This window comes from Enhydra lutris, unplaced genomic scaffold (assembly GCF_002288905.1).
Source record: "Enhydra lutris kenyoni isolate GAN:26980312 unplaced genomic scaffold, ASM228890v2 scaffoldscaffold10, whole genome shotgun sequence".
Taxonomy (NCBI): Eukaryota; Metazoa; Chordata; class Mammalia; order Carnivora; family Mustelidae; genus Enhydra; species Enhydra lutris.
In genome coordinates, this window is record NW_019154094.1 from 9405322 (window position 1) to 9428897 (window position 23576).

General features: G+C 39.3%; 1 protein-coding gene across 2 annotated transcripts in view; it reads right to left on the reverse strand.

Annotated features, from left to right (window-relative positions):
* LOC111143881 (DDB1 and CUL4 associated factor 1) overlaps positions 1-23576 on the reverse strand; it is a 75203-nt gene that overhangs the window by 17684 nt on the left and 33943 nt on the right. For both annotated transcript variants that reach the window (XM_022497897.1, XM_022497896.1), the window contains exons 9-22: positions 21523-21681; positions 20690-20869; positions 19402-19611; positions 18535-18704; positions 14717-14841; positions 12505-13765; positions 11729-11927; positions 10698-10780; positions 10032-10116; positions 7284-7517; positions 6608-6701; positions 5942-6046; positions 5660-5733; positions 4827-4928 (exon numbers count right to left, since the gene is read on the reverse strand). In XM_022497897.1, the coding sequence (XP_022353605.1) occupies positions 4827-4928; positions 5660-5733; positions 5942-6046; positions 6608-6701; positions 7284-7517; positions 10032-10116; positions 10698-10780; positions 11729-11927; positions 12505-13765; positions 14717-14841; positions 18535-18704; positions 19402-19611; positions 20690-20869; positions 21523-21681 (3081 nt within the window). The remainder of the gene's footprint in view (positions 1-4826; positions 4929-5659; positions 5734-5941; positions 6047-6607; positions 6702-7283; positions 7518-10031; positions 10117-10697; positions 10781-11728; positions 11928-12504; positions 13766-14716; positions 14842-18534; positions 18705-19401; positions 19612-20689; positions 20870-21522; positions 21682-23576) is intronic.

Consider the following 23576-nt stretch of genomic DNA (forward strand, 5'->3'; position numbering starts at 1 on the left):
TCCACATTGGGCTCCACATTCCACTACCCTTCTCCCTGCTCACACATGAGCACTCTCCCTCTCTCTCAAAAAAACTAATTAATTAAATCTTTAAATAAAAAAATGATAAAAGAATTCTATGAGGGGTGCCTCGGTGGCTCAGTGGGTTAAAGCCTCTGCCTTCAGCTCGGGTCATGGTCCCAGGTTCCTGGTATTGAGCCCCACATTGGGCTCTCTGCTTAGCAGGGAGTCTGCTTCCCTTCCTCTCTCTCTGCCTGCCTCTCTAGAGGCCTACTTGTGAACTCTGTCTGTCAAATAAATAAATAAAATCTTAAAAAAAAAAAAAAAAAGAATCTATGAATAACTGTATGCCCACAAATTTGATAACCTAGATGAAACAGACCACTCCTTGAAAGACAGACACCATTTTCTAAAATGCACAGATGATCTGAATAGGCGTTTAGCTATTAAAGAAATTTAATCAATAATTAATAACCTTCCAAAACAGAAAGCACCAGGCTCACATGGGTTCACTGATGAATTCTACTAAACATAAAAAAGTATACCAATTCTCTAAAATCTCTTCTAGAAGACAGAAGCAGATAAAATACTTTCTGATTCATCATATGAGTCCAGCATTATCCTAATACCAACCCCAAAGACATTATAGTAGTAACCCCCTCCTTATCCAACAGGGATATGTTCCAAGACACCCACCCCAGTGGATGCCTGAAAATAAGGATAGTACCAAATCCTACATGTATGTTGTTTTTGCTAAACATGCATGCCTATGATAAAGTTTAGTTTATAAATTAGGCACAGTAAGAAATTAGTAACTTATGTGAATATGGTCTCTCTTTCAAAATCTGATTGTATTCTTGTGACGATGTGAGACGATAAAATGCCTACATGGTAAGACGCAATGAGGTGAATGAGGCACTGTGATGCAGGCTATTACTGACCTTCTGACCATACATCAGAAAGAGGGTCACCTGTTTCCAAACTGGAGTTGACTGCAGGTAACTGAAACAATGGAAAGTGAAACCACAGAAAGTGAAACTACAAATGGGGGTCTGGAAGGGACGAGGGGGGACTACTGCACAAGAAATGAAAACTACAGTCCAACCTCTTTCATGAACACAGATGTAAAAATCCTCAAAGAAATATTAGCAAATCATATTGCACACTGTATAGAAAGAATTATACACCACAACCAAATAGGATGTATTATAGCTACGCAAGGATGGTTCACATTTTAAAATCAATTAATGTAATTCATTACTTCAACAGGCTATAGAAAAAAGATCGCATCAACAGATTCAGAAAAAGACTAACAAAACCCAACACCCATAACTGAAAACTCTGAGTAAAACTGGAATGGAGGGGAGCTTTCTTCAACCAGATAACGGACTGTTAAGAAACCACAGCTAATACCATACTTAATGGTGAGAAACTGAGAACTTTCCTGCTAAGATCAGAATCAAGATCACTACTTTTCAACATCATACTGGAAGTCCTAGTTAATACAATAGGTAAGAAGAGGGAGGAAAAGGGTACAGACTAGGAAAGAAGAAATAAAACAGTCAATGTTTGCAGATGATATGACTATGTAGAAAATCCCAAAGAACTGATACTGAAAACTGAATTAAACAATTACAGCAAGTGCTGCAGGACACAAAAGTAATTCACAATCTTTCCTATTTAACAGCTTTCCTACACCCGAGCAATGAACAAGTGGAAACTAAAATTAAAAACACAGTATCACTTACATTAGCCCCACCTCTCAAAATTTAATACTTAGGTAAAACGTAACAAAATATGTAAAAGATCTGTAGGAGGAAAACTGTATTACTCTGATGAAAGAAATCAGAGAACTAAATAAATGAAGAGAGTCCATGTTCATGGACAGGAAGACTCAATACTGTCAAGATGTCAGATCTTCCTAAACTGATCTATAAATAAATATAAGGCACTCCCATTCAAAATCCCAGCAGCTATGTTGCAGATATCAACAAACTGATTCAAAAGTTTATATGGGGGGCGCCTGGGTGGCTCAGTGGGTTAAGCCACTGCCTTCGGCTCAGGTCATGATCTCAGGGTCCTGGGATCGAGCCCCGCATCGGGCTCTCTGCTCAGCAGGGAGCCTGCTTCCTCCTCTCTCTCTGCCTGCCTCTCTGCCTGCTTATGATCTCTGTCAAATAAATAATAAATAAAATATTAAAAAAAAAAAGTTTATATGGAGGGGCACCTGGGTGGCTCAGTCATTAGATGTCTGCCTTCACCTCAGGTCATGATCCCAGGGTCCTGGGATCGAGCCCTGCATCGGGCTCTCTGTTCAGCGGGAAGCCTGCTTCTCCCTCTCCCACTCCACCTGCTTGTGTTCCCTTTCTCAACTGTGTCTCTTCTACCAAATAAATAAATAAATAATCTTAAAAAAAAAAAAAAGTTTATATGGAGAAGAAAACAACCCAGAACAGTCAACACAATAGTGAAGGAGAACAAAGTTGGAGGACTGGCATTACACAACTTCAAAACTTACTATAAAGTGACAGTAACTGAGTCAGTGAGGTATTTTAGAATACAGACAGGATCAACAGAACAGTAGAGAGCCTAGAAATAAATCCACATAAAAATAGTCATTTGAGGGTACCTGGGTGGCTCAGTCAGTCAAGCCTCCAACTCTTGATTTCAGCTCAAGTCATCTCAGGGTTGTGGGATAGAGCCATCTATTGGGCTCTACGTGGGGCATGGAGCCTGCTTAAGATTCTCTCCCTCTCCTCCTGCCCTCCTCCACCACCCCAAATAGTCAAATGATCCTCAACAAAAGAGCAGGGGCAGTACAATGGGAAAAAAGTCTTCAACAAATGGTATTTAAACTGGACATATTTTTTTTAAAGATTTTATTTATTTATTTGACAGACAGAGATCACAAGTAGGCAGAGAAGCAGGCAGAGAGACAGGGGGCGGGAGGCAGGCTCCCCGCTGAGCAGAGAGCCCGATGCGTGGCTCAATCCCAGAACTCTGGGATCATGACCTGAGCCAAAGGCAGAGGCTTTAACCCACTGAGCCACCCAGGCGCCCCTAAACTAGACATTTATAAGCAAAAAAAAAAAAAAAAAAAAAAAAAAGAATACATAAATCTAGACACAGACCTTACACCCTTCAGAAAAATTAACTCAGTAAGAATCACAGACCTAAGTGTGAAATGCAAAAGTACAAAACTCCTAAATAACAGGAGAAAATCTAGATGACCCTGAGTTTGAAGACTTTATAGATGCAACCTCAAAGGTACAATCATGAAAGAAATAATTGATTAGCTGGACTTCATGAAGATAAAAACTTCTGCTCTGTGAAAGACACAGTCAAGAGAATGAGAAGATAAGCCACAAACTAAGAGGAAATATTTGAAAATAACATATCATATAAAATACTATTAGCCAAAGTATTCAAAGAACTCTTAAAGCTCAACAAAAACACAAGCAACCTAATTTAAAAAGAAGCCAATGGCTTTGACACTTCACCAAAGAAGACCTATAAATGGCAAATAAGCATGTGGAAAGATGCTCCACAAGATAAGCCAGCGGGAGATGCAAATTAAAATAACAACAGAGCCTTTCACTTAGAAAGAAGCTTCCTGAAATGGGGGAGGAGCCCAGAAGGACTGTGGAGAAAGTCTCCTTCCTTTTGGTCTTGTACCAGCCATCAGGAAGGGTGTCAACAGGTTCAGTTAAATCATTTTCAGAAAACATTTGTAGCAGGCTCATAAAACTGAAAGACCTTAGTTCTTGCCTACTCCAAAAAAATCAAATGACACATTTTGGTCATGTGTAGAGACTGTTCAACTAAAGGAATGTCTATTAATTTTTAAATTTAATTAAATAGTGATATATACTACTACATACCTATTAGAATGTCCAAAATCCAAAACACTGATAACACCAAATGCTGGTAAGGATGTGAAACAACAAGAATTCTTATTTACTGATGGTAAAAATTCAAAATATATAGCCTCTTTGGCAGAAAGCTTGTCATTTTCTTAAGAAATTGAATATAACTCATCCCATACAATCTAGCAACAGCACTCCTTAGTATTTACCCAAAGGAGTTGAAATTTATGTCCACAGAAAAGCCTATACATGGATGTTTATAGGAGCTTTATGCATAGAGAATGTGGTGTGACCCCAGTTGACAGGAAAGATCTGCTGAAAGTCAGAAGTTTAAGAAACTCCTCAGAACGGATACTGACACACCACATAGGCAAGCACCTAGAATATGACTGTAACTTAAAATCCTCTATGAAAAAAAGACTAAGATTCTGTGAGACATACTATCTACCCACATTTAATAAATGTTTAATTTCCAAAAGTGTCAAAATCTTTACTTACAAATCCATTACTATGAAAAGAGACTACACCATAAAACTGAGAAAATGCAAACCAGACCTTTATAAAGCTTAAGCCATTTCTAGGACCCATCTCAGCAGGCTGACTTTTTGGTTTTGTACTGATCCTGAGAATATGGGGGCTCCTCATCCTGAAACCACACAGGGCACTGGTCCCAAAAGTGAGTTCAAGGAAACCTCCAAAACAATTTCTGTGATTGCTAATTAATCTACAAATGGAACTCACAGGACCATCAGGTACTGGGGTTAAAGGTTTATAGTAACAAACATCCGCCTTCTCCTGAGTTTTAGTTATTTTGGTAATTTTATGGATGATACGCCTGCACAATATGCCAACAGGGAACAAAGGCTGATATTAAAAAATCTTTACAGCAAAAAAAGAAAAGCATAAGATATTGTTCTATAAAGCATCGTTCAGCAACAAGATATCTCCAAGACTACTGACCTGGTCCTCCTCTTCATCCTCATCCTCTGCCAAACGTTGCCTGCCCACTTCATACAGCCTGCACACTGTGTCCATATTCAGAGCATCCATGCTGCCTTGGTTCTGAAAGAGAATACTCAATGCATGAAGAGCAGTTAGTTTTCAGAAGGCGCACATCTACATCTCGGTTAGGACTGGCACCCATGCACCTTGACTCTTCGGATACCCAAAATTCTTGAACTAACTCTGAAAATGTTATGCCTGGGACACAGAAAGGGAAAGAAAGCAAGATGAGAAGGCTGATCCCAGAGCAAGGGATACAGGCAAAAGAGAGACCACCATCCTTGGAATGAACGATCTTGCTCTGGCAAGAGTCAGACTCCTCTAAGAAAGGGATGACAGTGAACCCGAGATATTAGAAAATGTGACAGACTGTCCACATTGTTTTTGGTTTTTTTTTAAGATTTTATTTATTTATTTGACAGGCAGAGATCACAAGTAGGCAGAGAGGCAGGCAAACAGAGAGAGAGGTGGAAGCAGGCTCCCTGCTGAGCAGAGAGCTCGATGCAGGGCTCGATCCAGGACCCTGGGATCATGACCTGAGCCGAAGGCAGAGGCTTTAACCCACTGAGCCACCCAGGATCCCCAGTGTCCATGTTGTTTTATACTGGGATTTTATTATTTCTCTTACAATACATATCTCCCCATCAAATGAGTAGGCTATCAATAACTACCTTCAGAAATGCATCAACTTTAGAACGTATCTTAGATCAGAAAAAAATGCCTATTTTATGACTTGAAAATGATCCTAAAGATCAGAACAAAACAGCAGGGTTTCTGCTGGCTCCCTTTACCTCAATGACAGCAAGATAGCAGTCTTTGGTGTCTGTACACAGGTCAAAGATGTTCCGTTTCACATCAATAGTTGCTGGAAAACAGAATGTGACAAGATTCAGGACTGGACTCTTGCTATGACCTTAAAACCAGCTTTTCCTCTAAAGGAATTTCAAGGTGACTGTTCACATATATTTCCATAACTTCTCAGCCTTTCAGTGAAAAATTACAGAAAAGAAGGATCTTAAATAAGGAAAACCAAAACAGGACAAAATGAACAATGTCTGCTCTTTCATGCATACCTATTGGTTTGTAGTCAGTTGCATTAAATGTTCGAAAGGATGATCCAAAAGGGCTTTTCATCCTCTCTTCTATTAAGTCATCTTCATCATCTGCCTGCAGCATAGCTAATGGGGAGGAAAGGGGAAAGGTAGCCAAGGAGCAAAACACTATTAGAAATCAGAAACATCCCCTATTCACAAGTGCAGAAATATTAATGGACAATCAAGACTTCAGTTTCTTTGCAGTAAATCCACTCTGTCTAGTTCGTTCCTCTCAGCGCATCCTCCTTGCATACCCCAAACAGTATCCTCAACCTCTCCTCCAGCTCTTAATAAGTGTTACAGCTACAGGCTTATAATAACATCACAAGACCAGAAAAGCAAAGATTCTTCAAGTTCATAATGATATTGGGAGGATGATGACAGAGATGGGAAATTAATGCAAGAAATTTCTTTCTATACAAGATTTACTTGTTATCTTCAAAGTCAGTGGCCTTTCACCCTAAATCAACATTATTTTCTTTAACAAACTTTGTCACCATTTGTGCTCTCATTTTGTCTTTTATGTTACAACCTTCAAATGTTTTTCAATTCACATTTCAGAGACATTTCCAAACCAAAAGTATCAAATTAATGAGGGGAAAAAGAAGGAAGAAAAAGAATGTAGAAAGGTAAAAAGTTTATTACCTCCATACATCACTGTCCCCGTGTGGTTAAACACCACACGACACTGATCCAGAGCAGGAACTGTGTGTAAAAGATGGAAAGTACGAAGATCCCACTAGGAGGACAGCAGTCAAGGAAAATTATTTTATACAAAATTTCTTAAGGAACCTCACGGGAAATTCTGAAATATTACTTTTTTCCCCTCTGTGTGAGATATGAATGTTTTGAAAGTTAAGTTTTTTTTTTTTAAAGAAGTAAAATAAAAATGCTTTCAAAGTAAAACAAAAGCATGTAAAATGTATATTATAGAATAATGTCCCTGAAAATCTCCTATGGTATCCTCTTATACATGAAAGCAACACGAATTCCCATTCTCTCAATAGCAACACTTCATCTTGCTCTTATGTCTAGCAATTGATTTCTGTAGTGCCAAAGTAAAATCCTCAAGACATAAAAGCCAGTTTGATACTTGAAAGAAGCACAAGGCAGGAATCTGCTCACTCTTCTCAGTACAAAGAAAAACATGCTAGTCAAAGTCATTGGTAATTATCAACCACTGGAGATTAACTAACACGTCAAAGGAGAGGCACCAAATTATTACCTGTGTGGATACTTTGACAGGATGTTGGTAGAAAGATAATTTCTGCATCAAAAACCAGCTAACAAATTGAAAATAAGACACAGGTGTAAAGGATACAATCTCAGTATTAATGATGACCTCCAGTCCATTCGGATGGAAAACGCCACTGATATTCATGTTGAACTTGTCAAACTTGTGGATGGCCTGTGCAGAGCGGACATCCCAGAGGACGCCATCATTTAAGACAAGATCATCTGTAGGATTAAAGGTGGCACAGTTCCTCTTGTAGTTGTTGGCAAGATCTGGGTTAAACAGAGTCAACAGCTTGTTGCCAGTCTGAATATCATAAATCTTTAGAGAAGAAGGGGTGGGAAGAGAAAAATCAGACCAATCCATCCACTGATAATTCATAGAGAAGTTGTGTAAAATATCGCTCCATGCTTTCCAAATCCCACCAAAATCATGAAAGCCCTAATATTGTAAAATATCTGAAAAGTAGGAAGACTATACCAATCCAAACAAAGTTTAAGTGCTTTGGTTCCCATTCAAGGTTTGAAAAGTCTCTTTCCCACAAGAAAATGAAAAGAGAGAATGCAATAGATATGAAAACCCTCTTTTACCCCTACCCCTTTCAATAAACAGAAAATGTTTCTATGACTGAAATGGAGAAATTCATATGGATTGACCAATAATTACTCATGGAATACTATTAAAAGGGCCACTTTTTGGAAAAAGGCATCAATGAAATACCCTTTCTCCTTAAAATCTCCCAATATTTTTAGCCCTGCAATACCAGAAGTTTCAAAGTCTATAATGTGCAACCCATGCAGAGACCAGATCTTTCCCATCAGTTTACACATATGCTGTAATATTCCCAATCTTTTAAAATAAAATCCTCCTTTAACGTAGGAACAAATAAGGAGACACCACAAGAAAACAAACAAATTGAGATCATGGGACAAGACAACTAGCCTGGTCTCTTCAAAAGTCAGTGTCATGAAAACTGGAGAAATGGTTCTTGGCTTTAAAACATTAGTGAGACATAACAACCAAATGCAATATGTGAATCTTGGCTGGATCCTGGTTCAAAAAAAACAAAAAGCATTTGAAACCAAACATATCAGGAACAATGGGGAAAACTGAGTATGAAATGGATATCAGATGATATTTGGGAATTAGTATAATTTTCTTGTATTTGGTAATAGAGTGTGATTATACAGTAAAATGTCCTTATTGCTAGAATATGCATTCTGTAAGACTCAAAGATAAAATGTCATGATATCTGCAACTTACTTTCAAATGATTCAGAAACACAAACATACGTATTTAGACAGAAAATGGCAAAACATTACACTGCTGAATCTAGGTGGTAGGTATATGCACTACTCTTTCAACTTTATTTCACTATTTTCAAATGAAAAGTTTGAGAGAAACCCTCCCTCATACTCCCATATTCCCCACACCCCCCTTTCCAAGCTACTATACCCCAATTCTGCTTTTCAGCAAACACACTTATAAAATTTGTCTCTACTCACTGTCTCCACTTTCCTGTTCTCACATGAACCTACTCTAATCAGACTGTCACCCTGGTGCACAGAACTAGCTCCTCATGTAGTTAACAGTAAGCTCCATATTATTCAATCAACAGTACCTCTCAATTCTCATCTTACATACCCATCAATAGTTTCTGGCTCAGCTGATCAAGTATTCCTCAAAAGAATCTTCCCTCGCCTTCTGTGGCACATCTTTTTCCTAAGGTCTTCTCCCTTACTGGCCATTCCCCCTGGTCTCCTTCCCAAGTCCCTCCTCATGTGGCAAATCTGAAATATTGGCACATGCCAGGACTGTCCCCACAGTTCTCTTCCCTAGCCTCCTTAATGATCTCATCCAGGTTCATGGCTCTAAAGACTACCGACATGTAGATAACTCCTGTATTTGTATCTCCTATCCCAGACCTCTCTCCTGAACTCCCATTTTGTATAGCCAACTGCCCATTCCCTACTTGAATGTCTAATAGAAAAACAAACTGCATGTGTCCAGAATCCCAGGGCCCAGCTGTAACACTTCTCATCACCTGTGCCATGACCACCTGGGCCCAGCCCCCCTGCAGCCCTCACATGTGTGCTGACACGACATCCTAACTGGAAGGCCTGCTCTTGCTTCTCTCACAGAAGCCAGAATCACACTTCAGGAACTTTACATCTAATCATGTGTCCTCTGCTCACCCTCCAGTATCTGCATCTCAGAGGTAAAGTCAGAGGTCCTAACAACACCCTGTAAGATACTACTATGATATGTGTCGCCCCCTTTCCCGACACTGACCTGTTCTCCCCTCCTCTCTCTCCCACCTCCCAAGTAAGGGCTTTTCCCTTGACATTCCCTATATCTTAAAACACTTTCCTCCCAGACTGCTACATGACACCCACACTTCCTTCAAATCACCCAATTAGTGATACTGATTATCCTAGATAAAACACACAAGTCCTCCACACCACCACCGCCACTTCCTACCTCCTACCCTGCTTCTTTTGCTTGGCAGCACCGACATCTAACATACCATATATTTGCTCCTCTGTTAACTGTCTTCCCGATGAGGCTTCATAGAGGCACAGACTTACATTTCACCTAAAACTAAGTATTTGAAAGTAACTGCTATGCTAATGACATCTCTCCCGAGTTGCCAGATTAGTTCATGTTTGGTCCCATGTAGCTTAGAACTACTTTATTACACTGCTAGATTCTCTTTAAAAAGAATATCACTAGGCAATTTGTTGTTGCCCTTAGGACCGTCCTTCAGTCCAGAAGCTTTGAGTACAAACAAATGGGCATAATTAGCTTGAAAGCAGTGGATTCTTAAGTACTTACGTGGGCAATGTCTCCTTTTGTACCTATGACCCGATCCTGAGAATGCTTACTGAACTCAACATAGTGATCTTCTGTGAAGGAATGCCTATGGACAAACAACAGAAGTACCTAAGTGATGGACCCTTAGAACATACTCACTCAACTGACTGAAAATAAACATGATTCTCACCCTGCTGCCTGACCATACACATCTGAAGATTCCCAACAACCAAAGAGGAAAAATTGTACACTTAGGATTAAAAAAAAAAAAAAAATTCTTCCATGTTTGACCAAGAAGATCCAAAATAATTAATTATAAGTAATTAACAGGAGTTACTTGGTTTAAAAAAAAATGGCTAATAGGCCACACATGTCTTTGAAACATGCCCCAGCAAAAAGTGCCACTATCACATGTGAACATGAGAAAATACACAGATGTGCCATTTTGGATTAGTGAAGGGTCAGTTGTGTGATGGGAGTGGTAAGAATACTTGTTAAGAATATCCCAGAACTAAAAAGGATACAGTCTTATTAAACATAAGTCACAGATGAGGAAGAGAGAAATTAGCATAACTCACAGCATTCATCTTTTCCCAAAAGGCTTCAAGTTGAAGAATTGGATGAAGGGAATATAAATTAGGTAAATTGCAGAACAGAAAGACTAAAGTTATAAAAGTAGTTACATACTTCATATCAAATACTGATTTCATTCCCCAAAGTGCAGACAGAGGCTGGCTCCAAGTAGCAGATGTCAGGAGTAAGGACCCATCCTAAAAGAAGGAGGAGGCCCACAGTGGGTAATCACATATTTATATAAAGGCTATTTGCCCTTAGCATTTTAAAATACAAGCTTAAAAAATATTGTCATATCATATAGAAAATAGAAAAGCTCCAAAGAACCAAGAAATGGTTGAAGCTGCTAGAATTTAAGTATGTGCACATGCAATGTCCTAAAAATACCTGAATTTAAGAAAATACTAAATTCTCCTGACCTAATAACAAAAAATACAATAGTTCCAAGGGTAGGGGAAGAAAAAACTTGGAAAGATATCAAAGGTGGTTCCTCCTTTCTTAATATTTGGCCATATTCCTCAGTCTCCCCTCACCTGAAATATCAGTCAACTGAAATTTGCTAGACTTTCTTAGCTTAAAACTCTTAAAATTAAAAAACAAAAACAACAACAACAACAAAAAAAAAACTTGAGTCTTCTTTACTCAAAAATCAGGAAAATTATCCTTGTCATCTTAATAGTCCTGACTTTTAGAAATAACAAAGGTATCAATTCCAACCACAGAATAATACTAATAAACCATGACCCACTAGAATCCTATAATGCTTTTTTCCTAAAAACTCACAGCACTTTGAAATCTATTCCTGACACAAAAGGAAAACTTCTGTGATCATAGTTGATAGACTCTGTTTCCATCTGAGGCAAAAAAAAAAAAAAATTACACCCACACACACCTCCCCTTCTTAGAAGAGAATTGGTAAACTTTTACTTGAAGGTCCAAACGGTAAATACATTAGGCTTTGTAAGCCATATGGTCTGTGTCACAACTACTCAGCTCTGCCACTGTAGCACAGAAGCAGCCACAGACCATGCAGATGAGCAGGCTATTTTCCAGTAGAAGTTTATATACAAATAAACAGCCAACCCACAAGCTGATAGTTCACCAACCCATCTAAGAATAAGTGAAAACAACCTGGGGACCCTTACCCTGGAAGGTTCAAGATGTGTGATAGCCGAGTTGTGACAGTTATAGCTGGCCTCCTCCTGTCCACTAAACACATTATAGAGCTTCAACTGCCCAGTGCAGGTGCCAAGCATCAGGAACCGCTCCCGTGCTGAGAATGCACAACAAGTGAAGCCACTCTCATCCTCATTGGCTTCCCTGAACACTGAAATAGGACGGAACCTAAGCAAAAGAGAATCAGAGACAAAGAATGCACAAGGACTCTGAAAAAAAGAAAACTTTGCTAGAAGGATGAAAGAAAAAAACCCAAAGCATTTATATTTCAAATGGGTTCTTCCGAAGTATCACAGTGACCTTCATTTCCGTTTTAAGCGAGAGAAAAGGACCTCTACTCCCAAATTTAAACAGTAACAAAAATCCCCATGTTTAACACCTGCAATTCCATCATCTTTATATGAGATTTGTGAAGAATCAGAATAGGAGACAACTTGGACCCCCAAAAAAACAAGTTTGGGAGTCTAGTGAGGCACAGCATGGTGCATGGGTTCTAAAAAAAATACTAGTTGTAACAAGAACACAGAGTGTCTTAACAATATACAACAATCACACAAGGACCCCATGGTTGGCAAAAGGGGGTACAGCCACATTACTTGTGTTCACACAAAGTGACAATCATTGGTATTTCAGGCCAACAAATAGTCTGGCTTTCTGGATTCATCACTCTATACGGGTATCACCCACACACTTTGATTTAAATAGAAGAATTATTCCAGTTCCCAGGGAGGTGGCCTCTCCTTACCTGCTAAAGATAAGGTGCCTATCAAAGCATCCGCCATCTACCCCTCCATACTTTGGAAATGATGCCCTGCGGTTTAGCCTTGAGGTAAAGTTTATTGGCGCTTGCCGCCTCTGTTTTGGCTCAGGACACTGATGAGGAGTAAAGAGAGAGAAAGGTGGGCAGGTGGCAACTGGGTTCTTGCAGCGAGCATGCTGCTCTCTAAGATACTCTGTGATGATACTGTCCAGCGTAGGTGGGGAAGGAAGATGTCTGTCCAACTGCTTTTTTATGGCTGGGCTTTGGCTGTAGGCGCCATGGTCCGACTTCTGCCGCAACACTCTGATTTTCCTGCCATTGCAGGGTGATGGCCTCTCTCTGATAAAACTGATCCTACCAATCAAGGGGGAATTGCCTGCATAAGATGGGCCAGGCAAAGCTAGTGAACCCTGGGGGGGCCGTGGCTGAGGATGGGCAGGGGCAGGAGGGGCGGAGGCACCCACAGCGGCATGGCTGCCCAGTCGAGTTGCAATGCCATTGGCGATGCGAGGGGTTCGGGGAAGAGAGACAGGAGAAGCAGCAGCAGTGACTGGGGTGAAGGCAGATGAATGAGAGGCAGCAGTCATGGGCAAGTCAGCCTCTTTCGTCAGCACAGTTGCTGTCTCCCCAAGCCCTTTAGAAATGAGATGGTTTCGTATCAACAGAAGCAGCTCTTTCTCAGGGAAGGAAATCCTTGATTGGGCAACAACATCTGCTTTTTGCAGTCGTGCCAGAGACACGTCAGTGCCAATGAGAAGTGGCTTTCCTGACACTCGTTCAATGAGCTCAGCAGCATACTTGCAGAACTTGACATGGTCACTGCGCTTGTCCTGCAGGACAGGCTCCTTCATCAGCTGCTGGATCTGGCAGCTGCTGAAAAGAGGCAGTTTGCTGATGATCTGCCGGACAGTGCTACTGCGTGACAGGCCCACTAGGGCCTTGCAGGCCAGAGCCCTTATCTGGTCTGCATCGGTGATGGGCATCTTGATGGACAGTAAGGACAGGAGCACCTTGATGCCATTGTTGGACTGGACCACATTCCACATCTTGGCCAGGGTGTGCTCGCTGCTTTTGGGAGTCTGAGGCAGCTTTCTCCGAGGAGTTCCAGAGATAAATTTGCCAATACTGGATATTCTGTTATCTGGGCCACACACACAATTGATGATAATCTGAAGTGCTGACTTCTGAATTTCAGCATCATGGATAAAGAACTCACCCTCAGCCACTCCCAAAATAATGCTGATACCTACAGGGGAGAAATTCAAAACATTTTATATTATTCCTCATAAAACTAACAGCCAACTTCAATGATTGTTCCAGAGTCAAAATGCAGACTTCTATTCACTTTGTTCCACTTAAAACTACTATACCTTTTTATTTATTAGAGAACAAGGAATTATTTGAATAAAATATAATCAATTCTACTATACTATATCTTCATGATGTAATACCTCATATGCAGTTGTTAAATAGGGGAATGATGTCAATATTATGTGGAAGTCACCAAGGGTCATGTGCAATTTTTCCTGGTAAGGGGAGCAAAAATAGCAGGAATAAATTAAAACCTTTAGCAGAAAAAGGAAAAGCCCTCAGCCTGATTGCCACAATGGCATCAGGAACCCTTTCTGCTATATGAAGAAAGTTTAAAAAAAGTGGCTGCACACCTCGGGCTTTCTCTCCCAAAGTGCTGGTGAACCCCAAAACCCACAGCCAGTCACACCACTTTGCATGCTCACCTTAGCAGGAGCCGTTACCAGTCCTGTTCTTAATAAAGTATATTTTCAAACAAAACATACTTTCCTTTTGTTCTTGTGTATGATAGCTTTTGTCCATTCTGAGTGGCTTGCCAATTACTGATTTTGTTAGAGCTTAGATTACAAATCTGCTTTAAGTTTTTTATTGTCTGCCCCAACCCATTTTTCCCATAAACTTTATTTTAACACAAGACCCTGCAGAGTACAAGGTTTTCAAGAATGACTACGTCCCATCATAGCACATGTACCATTCAGAAAATCTGAGTTCACTAACACAACTCCCTTATATAAAAGTGTGCAGTACACAACTTAGATGGGACAAGGCACCCGCCATCACTACTTTCTGTACTAATATTGCAAATTAAGTAAACAGACATGGCCAGAATAGCAAATAAAAACAAATTCAGACAAAGCAATCACAAAAACGAAAAGGTACAACCTACCTACAGTGGAGACAGTGGAGCCAGCCTCATCCAGCACATCCACTGATTCTGCCAACTGGAGCTGGATTTTTGGCACAACAGTGAGAATAGCCAGGACATCCAAGGCAAAGCGCACAGTGTCATTCCTAGACAGGAGAAATAATTACTCAAATGGAAACTAGGATACAGCCAAAAAAAACAACAGTTAAAAGAGAGAGAGAGACATAAAGGATCAGAACTACCTGTGTAGCTCTGTCCCTAGCCATGACATCAAGAAAGGATTTGTAAGTTACCATGATATTACTTCCAAAACAATTGGGATGGGATTTTCACCACACAAACTATTAAGATTAAAAACAAAGGATAATCCTCAATGCTGGTAAGGATGTATAAAAACAAACACTCTCGGGGCACCTGGATGGCTCAGTGGGTTAAAGCTTTCTGCCTTCGGTTCAGGTCATGATCCCAGGGCCCTGGGATCGAGCCCCACATTGGGCTCTCTGCCCAACAGGGAGTCTGCTTCCTCCTCTCTCTCTCTGCCTGCCTCTCTGCCTACTTGTGATCTATGTCTGTCAAATAAATAAATAAAATCTTTTAAAAAAAGAAAAAAAACGCTCTCCAACTTTTGGTGGGAACAAAAATAGGACCCTCTTTTGAGAAAATAATCTAAATGTAATCTAAAATTAATTAGAAAATAATCTAAAAATAGGAAACAAGATTCTTTAAATATGCATAAGCTTTAGCCCAGGAATTTCACCTGGAGGAATCTGTCCTAATTAAAAAGTACAAACAAGGGGCGCCTGGGTGGCTCAGTGGGTTAAGCCTCTGCCTTCAGCTCAGGTCATGATGTCAGGATCCTGGGATCGAGCCCCGCATTGGGCTCTCTGCTCAGCAGGGAGCCTGCTTCCTCTCTCTCTCTCTCTGCCTGCCTCTCTGCCTACTTGTCAAATAAATAAAATCTTTAAAAAATAAATAAATAAATAAAAGTACAAACAAGCATTTATGTGCTATGATGTCCATTATTGCATCATTTAAAATAACAAAAGAATTAGAAAATCTACAAAGACAATAGGAATACGTGTTTGTTAAATTATGTTAAAATTATGTTAAATTATGATACACTCTGCAGCTACAGACAGGTGTTTTCAAAAAACAGGTGTTTTCAAAGAACTCTAAAGGACAAAGGGAAAGGCTCAGAATACAACATTAATGAAACACAAAACACAAGATATATTTTTATGTTGGACAATACCAATTATTGGGAAAAAGGTAGAGAATGAAAACTCCCATACCCTCCTGAAAATGATATGCAACATCTACTAAATATGAAATGCAGGTGCCCTACAATCCAGATTATATACATCATATCCTCAAAGAGACTTGAAAAAGAGGTCTGTGGTACCACTCACTTGATAGCAAAAAAAAAAAAAGAATTAACAAGCACTAAACGTCTATCAATAGGATAATAAACTAGTACAGAAATACAAGAGTTCAAATAAATACCACATATAAATCTCAGAAACATAAGGGTGAAAAAAGCAAGTTGCAAAAGATGCATACAGGATAATATTTATATAAGTTAAAAACATAAAGTACATTATTGTTTATATATACACATATGTATAATATAAAAACATGAAGAGAATGCACTTAGTAAGACTGGTCACTGTGGGGAGGCAGGAAAAGGAACTGAGAAAGAAGAAATGCCACCACGTGCCAACCCTGAGTACTGAGTAGTCTCTGTACCTTTTTGTATTTTGAATTATTTCATAAAAAAGGTGAATTTGGTTAAATGCTATGATCTCAATTATGTATACTTACATACATTATGGAAAATAGACTGGAGAAATTAACAGTGGCTAAGAATAATTTTCTTTTCTAAGGTTCTATATATTCTAAACAGAAACAAGTATTTATTTTTAAAAACAAACTTAGGAATGCCTGGGTGGCTCAGTCATTTAAGCATCTGCCTTCGGCTCAGGTCATGATCCCAGGGTCCTGGGATCAAGTCCTGCATCAGGTTCCTTGCTTAGCAGGGAGACTGCTTCTCCCTTTGCCTCCTGCTCCCCCAGTTGTGTTTTTTTCTCTCCCTCTCTCTCTCTCTCTGGCATATAAATAAATAAAATCTTAAAAAAAAAAAAAATTTGAAGGATATATTCCAAACATATTTATATTTTCTTAGTAATCCGGATATTGATTTACCACTCAAAAAATGTATTTTTAATTTTCCTAGTTCTCTATTTAGAGCTTTTATCATTTTCAGCAAAGTCCAAGTAAATATAATAACCTACTTTAATACTCTAATAAAACAGTGGTTCAAAAAAAAAAATTTAAAAAAACAGTGGTTCACAAAGTGTGCGTAGGGGACCCCAGGGATCTCTGAGGCCCTTTCAGAAGGTCCTGTGATATAAAAACTATTTTCATATTAACACTAAAATGTTATTTTCCTTTCTCACTCTCATTCTCTCACGAGTAGATACTGGAGCTTTCTAGATGCTGGGTCATGTGTGAAGTCACAAAAGAATGAATACAGAAGCAGATATGAGATATTCAGCAGACATTTAAAAACCCTGCCAAAATTATCTGGTTTTATTCTGGAAATTTTTCATTAAAAAATGCTAAATATGCAATGAGTTCAAATTATTAAGTAAATTCATAAATAATTTTATATTTTCTCAGTTTTATTTTCTGTTAAATGTCAACAGATTTAACACAAAAAAGTTCTTTGAAGTTCTCAATAATTTTTAATACAGTAAAGGTGTCCTAAGACCAAAAAGTTTGAAAATGGCTGCTCTACTGAGACCAAAAAGTTTGAAAACGGCTGCTAGATTAAATCCCTAGATTTAATATCCTGACATTTCTCAAACAAGCCATATGCACTCTAAATAAGCCCGTCTTGGCTTTAATGGCAATGGCTAGATAGAGAAAAAAGGTAAAGAACCACTCTTTGTAAACTTTGTTGCTATGCTGTCTCCAGATTCTATCACTTCCAAAATACAATTTTCATTCTTGTACATCATCCTCAAATAGAACCCACCCAACCTCCTGATTCTATCAACTGTCCTTTTCTGAGCCTCATCCTGCTCTGCCTTAACAGCTCTTAACTGAATTGTGAAAATCATAACAAAAGCACAAAATAGGTTTTTTTTCCTATTTAAAAAAACAGCTTTATTGAGCTATACTTCACATACTACACAATTCACCTATTTAAAGTGTACGATGTGATGGTCTTTAGGATATTCACAGAACAAAATACAGTTTTATGTGAGAGGAAGATAAACATCGCATGTGGCTGTTAAGCAGTAGAGAGATATTTAAAGTCTAAATACCAAAAAATATTGGACTGTAGTCTCAAGACAGGACTTCAACCCCACCTCTGCAGCTATGTAAATCATACAACTTCTGAGAGTACAGATGTTGATCCCTGCCTATTATGTAGTATTCATCATCAACCATAAACAAGTACTCTATAAATTAAAAATATTATGCTCCTGGGGCACCTGGGTGGCTTAGTCAGTTAAGCGTCTGCCTTCTGCTCAGGTCATGATCCCAGGATCCTGGGGTCAAGCCCCACACTGGGCTCTCTCTCCCAGATCGAGCCTGCTACTCCCTCTCCCCACCCCCCACTTGTGTTCGCCGTTCTCTCTCTCTCTCTCGAATAAATGAAATCTTAAAAAAAAAGAAAAAAAAAATCCTTCTTAATCTAGTTTCTCAGATTCATGCCCAAACTTTCAATTCAGTTCAACAAATGTTTGCTAAGCATATGCTATATACAAACCAACATCAACTTTACCAAAAAGCAAAATCTAATTTCATTTAAAACCGTTCTCTGATCCCACCTTGCATAATAGGTCTTCCAATTACAGGCAATAGAAATAAGCTGCAACAAGAGTTGAACACAAGAAAGCTTGAGGAAGACTTCAGCTGGTTCCCAATACAGTTGCGCTGGGCCATACTCTATCAAAAATTCCATCATTTCCACAATCTGTTCATGAGTATATGAACACGCCTATAAGGAGAGATACATATTATTAAAGAACTCTATCACCTGCCTGCTTCTTCATCACAGCTCAATGGCCAACAGGTTTTAATAAAGCTAAGTAATAAGAGCTTTCAAATTCCACAATTGAGTCAACAACCCACATGTGAAATAATGAACATACATGTAACCTTTTATTTATAATCATACTTATAATACATTTTGCCCAAAATAGGTAAAAGAATGTTTGATTTGTTGGTATACATGTTTCACAGCTAAAGAAAGAAGCATCACATAAAACTGATTTCAATTTGTGATTTTTAAAATCACAATGGAGTATAGATATTAATCTACACTCCAAAACACAGGAAGTAAGTTCAAACATGATAGAGAAGTGGAGTAACAGATGTATCCTTTCAGAAAAAAAATTCCACATAAGAGGAGGTAAAATATCTAGTACTTTTCATAAAAGAAAACCCTTTTATAGACACTCCACTTCATCTTTTAGTTCTAATACCCCAGAGAAGTAGCAACTTACAATAGGGAGCAAAACAAGTCCCTGGTACACCCATTTTCAGGTATTCTGCCTCCGCACAGGGCAAGTATAATCAAACATTGGACATCCACATTAGACACTGGACATACCACTGATCGAACAAGTTTCAGGCCTAAGAAACTTAGCTATGGAGAGCTAACAACTTTCCCTTTTGAGACAAGGTCCTCTCACCTTGTATGGAGGTTGAGGATGGACAAGAATGCCACCCTCAGTCCTCTGAAGTGACTGCTTCACTTGTTCCAATTTAATGGCCAGGTGGGCCTCAAAGTACTTGCGCAAGGCCATGCAGGTGTGTTTCCCAGTTTGGCGGCTGGCAAATATTTCATCATCGCTCAGAAGTGCACCCTGGTCTTCCAAATTTAGAATCTCCAAAGTACTGATCTATTAAGAAAGAGATAAAATGGGGCAAAAGGGAAGCAAGGGAAAAACAAAAAGAGAAAAGTAAAAGGAAGAAAAGGATTACAGTAAACATTTATGCTCAACAACAGTGACCAATATCGAAGCTTATCTGTCTATACAACATGCTAAGAGTAGCCATATAAAAGCAAACCAGTTATTGGAAATAAACAATTACTGAAATAATACACAGCTTGGGACGCATGGGCTGCTCAGCTGGTTAAGCATCTGACTCTTAGTTTCAGCTCAGGTCATAATCTCTTGAGTGGGGAGACTGAGCCCCATGTTGGACTCTGTGCTCAGCAGAGTCCTGTTGGGATTCTCTCTCTCTCCCTCTGTCCCTCCCCCTACTGCACACACACACACACTCTCTCTCTCTCTCTCTCTAAATTAAATAAATAAATCTTGAAAGAAAGAAAGAGCAAGAAAGAAAGATTACATAGTTTTTAAACATGTTGAAAGACATTCAGTCACAAAACCGTTGATTTTAGGAAGATCAAGATTATCAACACAACTCCCCTATGAGAGAGATTACTATATTCAAAACAAGTCTACAAAGGCACAGAGTTCTCTAACCACTTAAGAGGAAGAGAAACTTGTGAAAACAGGGAGAAAAAAAACTTCATTCACAAAGAATGACAGGGATGCCTGGGTGGCTCAGACGGTTAAGCATCTGCCTTCGGCTCAGGTCATAATCTCAGGGTCCTGGGATCGAGTCCCACATCGGGCTCCTTGCTCAGCAACAAAGCCTGCTTCTCCCTCTGCCTGCTGCTCCCCCTGCTTCTGCTCTCTCTCCCTCTCTCTCTGACAAATAAATAAATAAAATCTTAAAAAACAAACAAACAATGACAGCAAAATTCCTCCAGTCAGAAGCTTCCTCTCAGGGTACCTGGCTGGCTCAGTTGGTGGAGCATATGATTAATGTGTACAGAGATTACTTACAAATGAAATCTTTTTAAAAAAAAGAAAAGGAAAAAAAGCTTCCTCCCACGACCCTACTGAAAGGCAGCAAAGAGAAGCAGGACCCCTATTCCTCACAAGCAGAAGCCACTGAGAACCTCACCAAATTCACCAGACGACGAAGACCATCATAGCGGTCAAAGAGCTCCAACACAGCCCGGAAGGAGAAGCAAATTGAGAAAAACATGGTAGCGTGGCAGCACCCTGAGGCATGAGAACATTCCATTAACCAAAGGGTATAGTTCACCACATCAGACAGAACATTGTGGGGATGCATACAAACCTGCAAAAAAATAAATAAACCATAATTTTTTTAAAAATTTCAGGTAAAGAAACCTTCAAAGGGCATAAAATATTCACCAGTATAACTAGGTATCTTTGCAGAATTCAACGATCATTACTGATTCGGTCATTCTGAGTTTAAAGCTTAAATTTTAACAAATGAAATTCTGTAACAATCTATTCCAAACCTGAAAACCTAAACTTAGACACATACTCAAATCTGAGCTATATTTACTGAGTGCCAAATTCTGCAAATATTTACATCCTTTAATGCTCTCAGTGCTTGGTTCCATAGGTATTAAGTTCTCCCCCTTAAAAGATGAGAAAGAGGAACTCCTGAGTGGCTCAGTCAGTTAAACGTCCAACTCTTGATTTCAGCTTAGGTCATGATCTCAGGGTCCTGGGACTGAGCCCCGCAGCAGGCTCCAAGCTCACCAGGAAGTCTGCTTGAGGATTCTCTCTCCCTTTACCTCAGTCCCTCCTCCCCCTCGCATATACTCTCTAATATAAATGGATAACTCTTTAAAAAAATAAAAACAAAATAAAATTTACTCCAACTACTCATTTCCTTCTTAACCAAAAGTCATTCTGTGAATGAGCTAGAGTGTCTCCCCACCCAATTCCATTCCCATACTCTAAATGCACTGGACTTACTCTTTCCATGGCATCTTGGTTGTAGGACAGGTAATACAAGCACATGGATACACCAGTTGCAGCCATAGAAGGACGAGGAATTTCCAGTAATTTCTGTACTCCACCATGTGCAACAAATTCTGTGGCAAACTTGTTGTGGAGCAGGAGAGATGCAAGGTGCTAAGCAAAAAGGACACATGTCATTGTGAAACGATCTAGAATAATCACAAAATCTCTTCACAAAACATTAAATCAAGCTGCTATATAAAAGGAATCCTCTGAAGTAGACAACCACTCCCTCAAAACAGAAGTAAAACTAGTACTGCTTAAGGGAAACAAAAAATCCAAAGAACTCTTACGATTTCTTAACATTCCCTTCTAATACCAAAAGTTTTTGTAAAGGTGAAAAATAAGAAATGAAAAATACTGCTATAAATAATAACTTAATTCCATTACCACTTTATTGGTACATAGCTTCCCTAAAGAATTTTTAACCTTTCTATTTCAATTCTTTTGAGCATAATCAGCTCTACGTTCCAGTTTCGGCTAAGTCACTGACTCATCATCTGATATAATGACAAACTTCGCCTTCTTTTATACTGACCCCTAAATATGTATGACTCCATCTTCAGCAAATTACCAAAACTAGTAAATTTTTGAACTTTATCAGAAGACACCTTAAATTGACCTTTAAAAGTTTGTTGTCTTTAGGGATGTCTGGATGGCTCAGTAGGTTAAGGGTCGACTCTTGATTTTGGCTCAGGTCATGATCTCAGGCTCTCATGGGATGGAGCCCCCATGTCTTGCTCCCTGCTCAGCAGGGAGTCTGCTTCTCTCCCTCTCTCTGCTCCTCCCCCTGCTTGCCCTCTCTTGCACTCTCGTTGTTTCTCTCTCTCAAATAAACAAATCTTAAAAAAAAAAAAAAAAAAAGTTTGTTATCTTTAAAGCTTTGTTAACTTCCTGTTTAAGTCCCACTAGCCTCCCCAGGTGGACCTGATCTTCTGGATGGCCCTGATCTTCTGGGCAATTTGAAAGGCAGGAAGTACAAATGTGAGCAGCAAGGCTATATTTGATGACTCTGAACCCAGTCTAATGTGGACAGAGCCTCAGAAGAACTAGAGCTCCCCCTCCTGTTTCTCTTACCAAGGTGTCTTCTGGGTGGTGACAAAAGCACAAAGTATAGACAACACAGAGTTGTCTAGTTGTACAGAAGTACAACTAGACAAGTATGGAATTTGATATAAACCTTGCCAAGGTCAATGGCAAAAACAAAAGGCATGTACCTTCTTCAGAAGTTTTCTCAACACCCATACTCAGACTAATCCTTATATGTAATTTCAAATCCCTTCCCTCTTTACTCTTGTCTGTTATACAAGTCAATCCCCCAAGAAGTAGCTAAACCACATATGGTTTTCCTCCAACCCTTAGGCCACTGCGTGTAGTTTTTCACACGTCACTACCATTAAGTGGCAGTACCACTGCCAGGATAGGCAAGTAGGAAAACAGAGTAAGCAGGTTCAACCTTTACAAATACAAAGCCTATGACCTAAATCACTTCACTAGTGTAAGCAAAGATTCTATTTTCTTTCCTTATGTTGTATCTCCATTTAAGAGCGGGTTCTTCAAATTACTATTTTAATCCATTTTGTTTCTACTAACTTCAGCACCTGTCCCTTTTCGTATACAACTGAGTCTTCCTTTTGAATAAGACTACACATCTTTCTACATTATTTTTTTAAGATTTTATTTATTTACTTACTTATTTAAGAAAAAGAAAGAGTGTCCAAGCAGGGAGAGGAGTGGGAGCAGGGGGAGAGAATCTCCAACAGATGCTACACTGAGCGTAGAACCAACACAAGGCTGGATCTCACAACCCTGAGATCACGACCTGAGCTGAAATAGTCTTCAGCCACCCAGATGCCCCATCTACATTATTATTTCCCCATAAGAAAGATCTCTTTTGTCATTTTTCCCTGTTCACCCTTATTTCATTTTCTTTAATCCCTTATTAAGACTCTGCATGGACGGGCGGCTGGGTGGCTCAGTGGGTTAAAGCCTCTGCTTTCAGCTCAGGT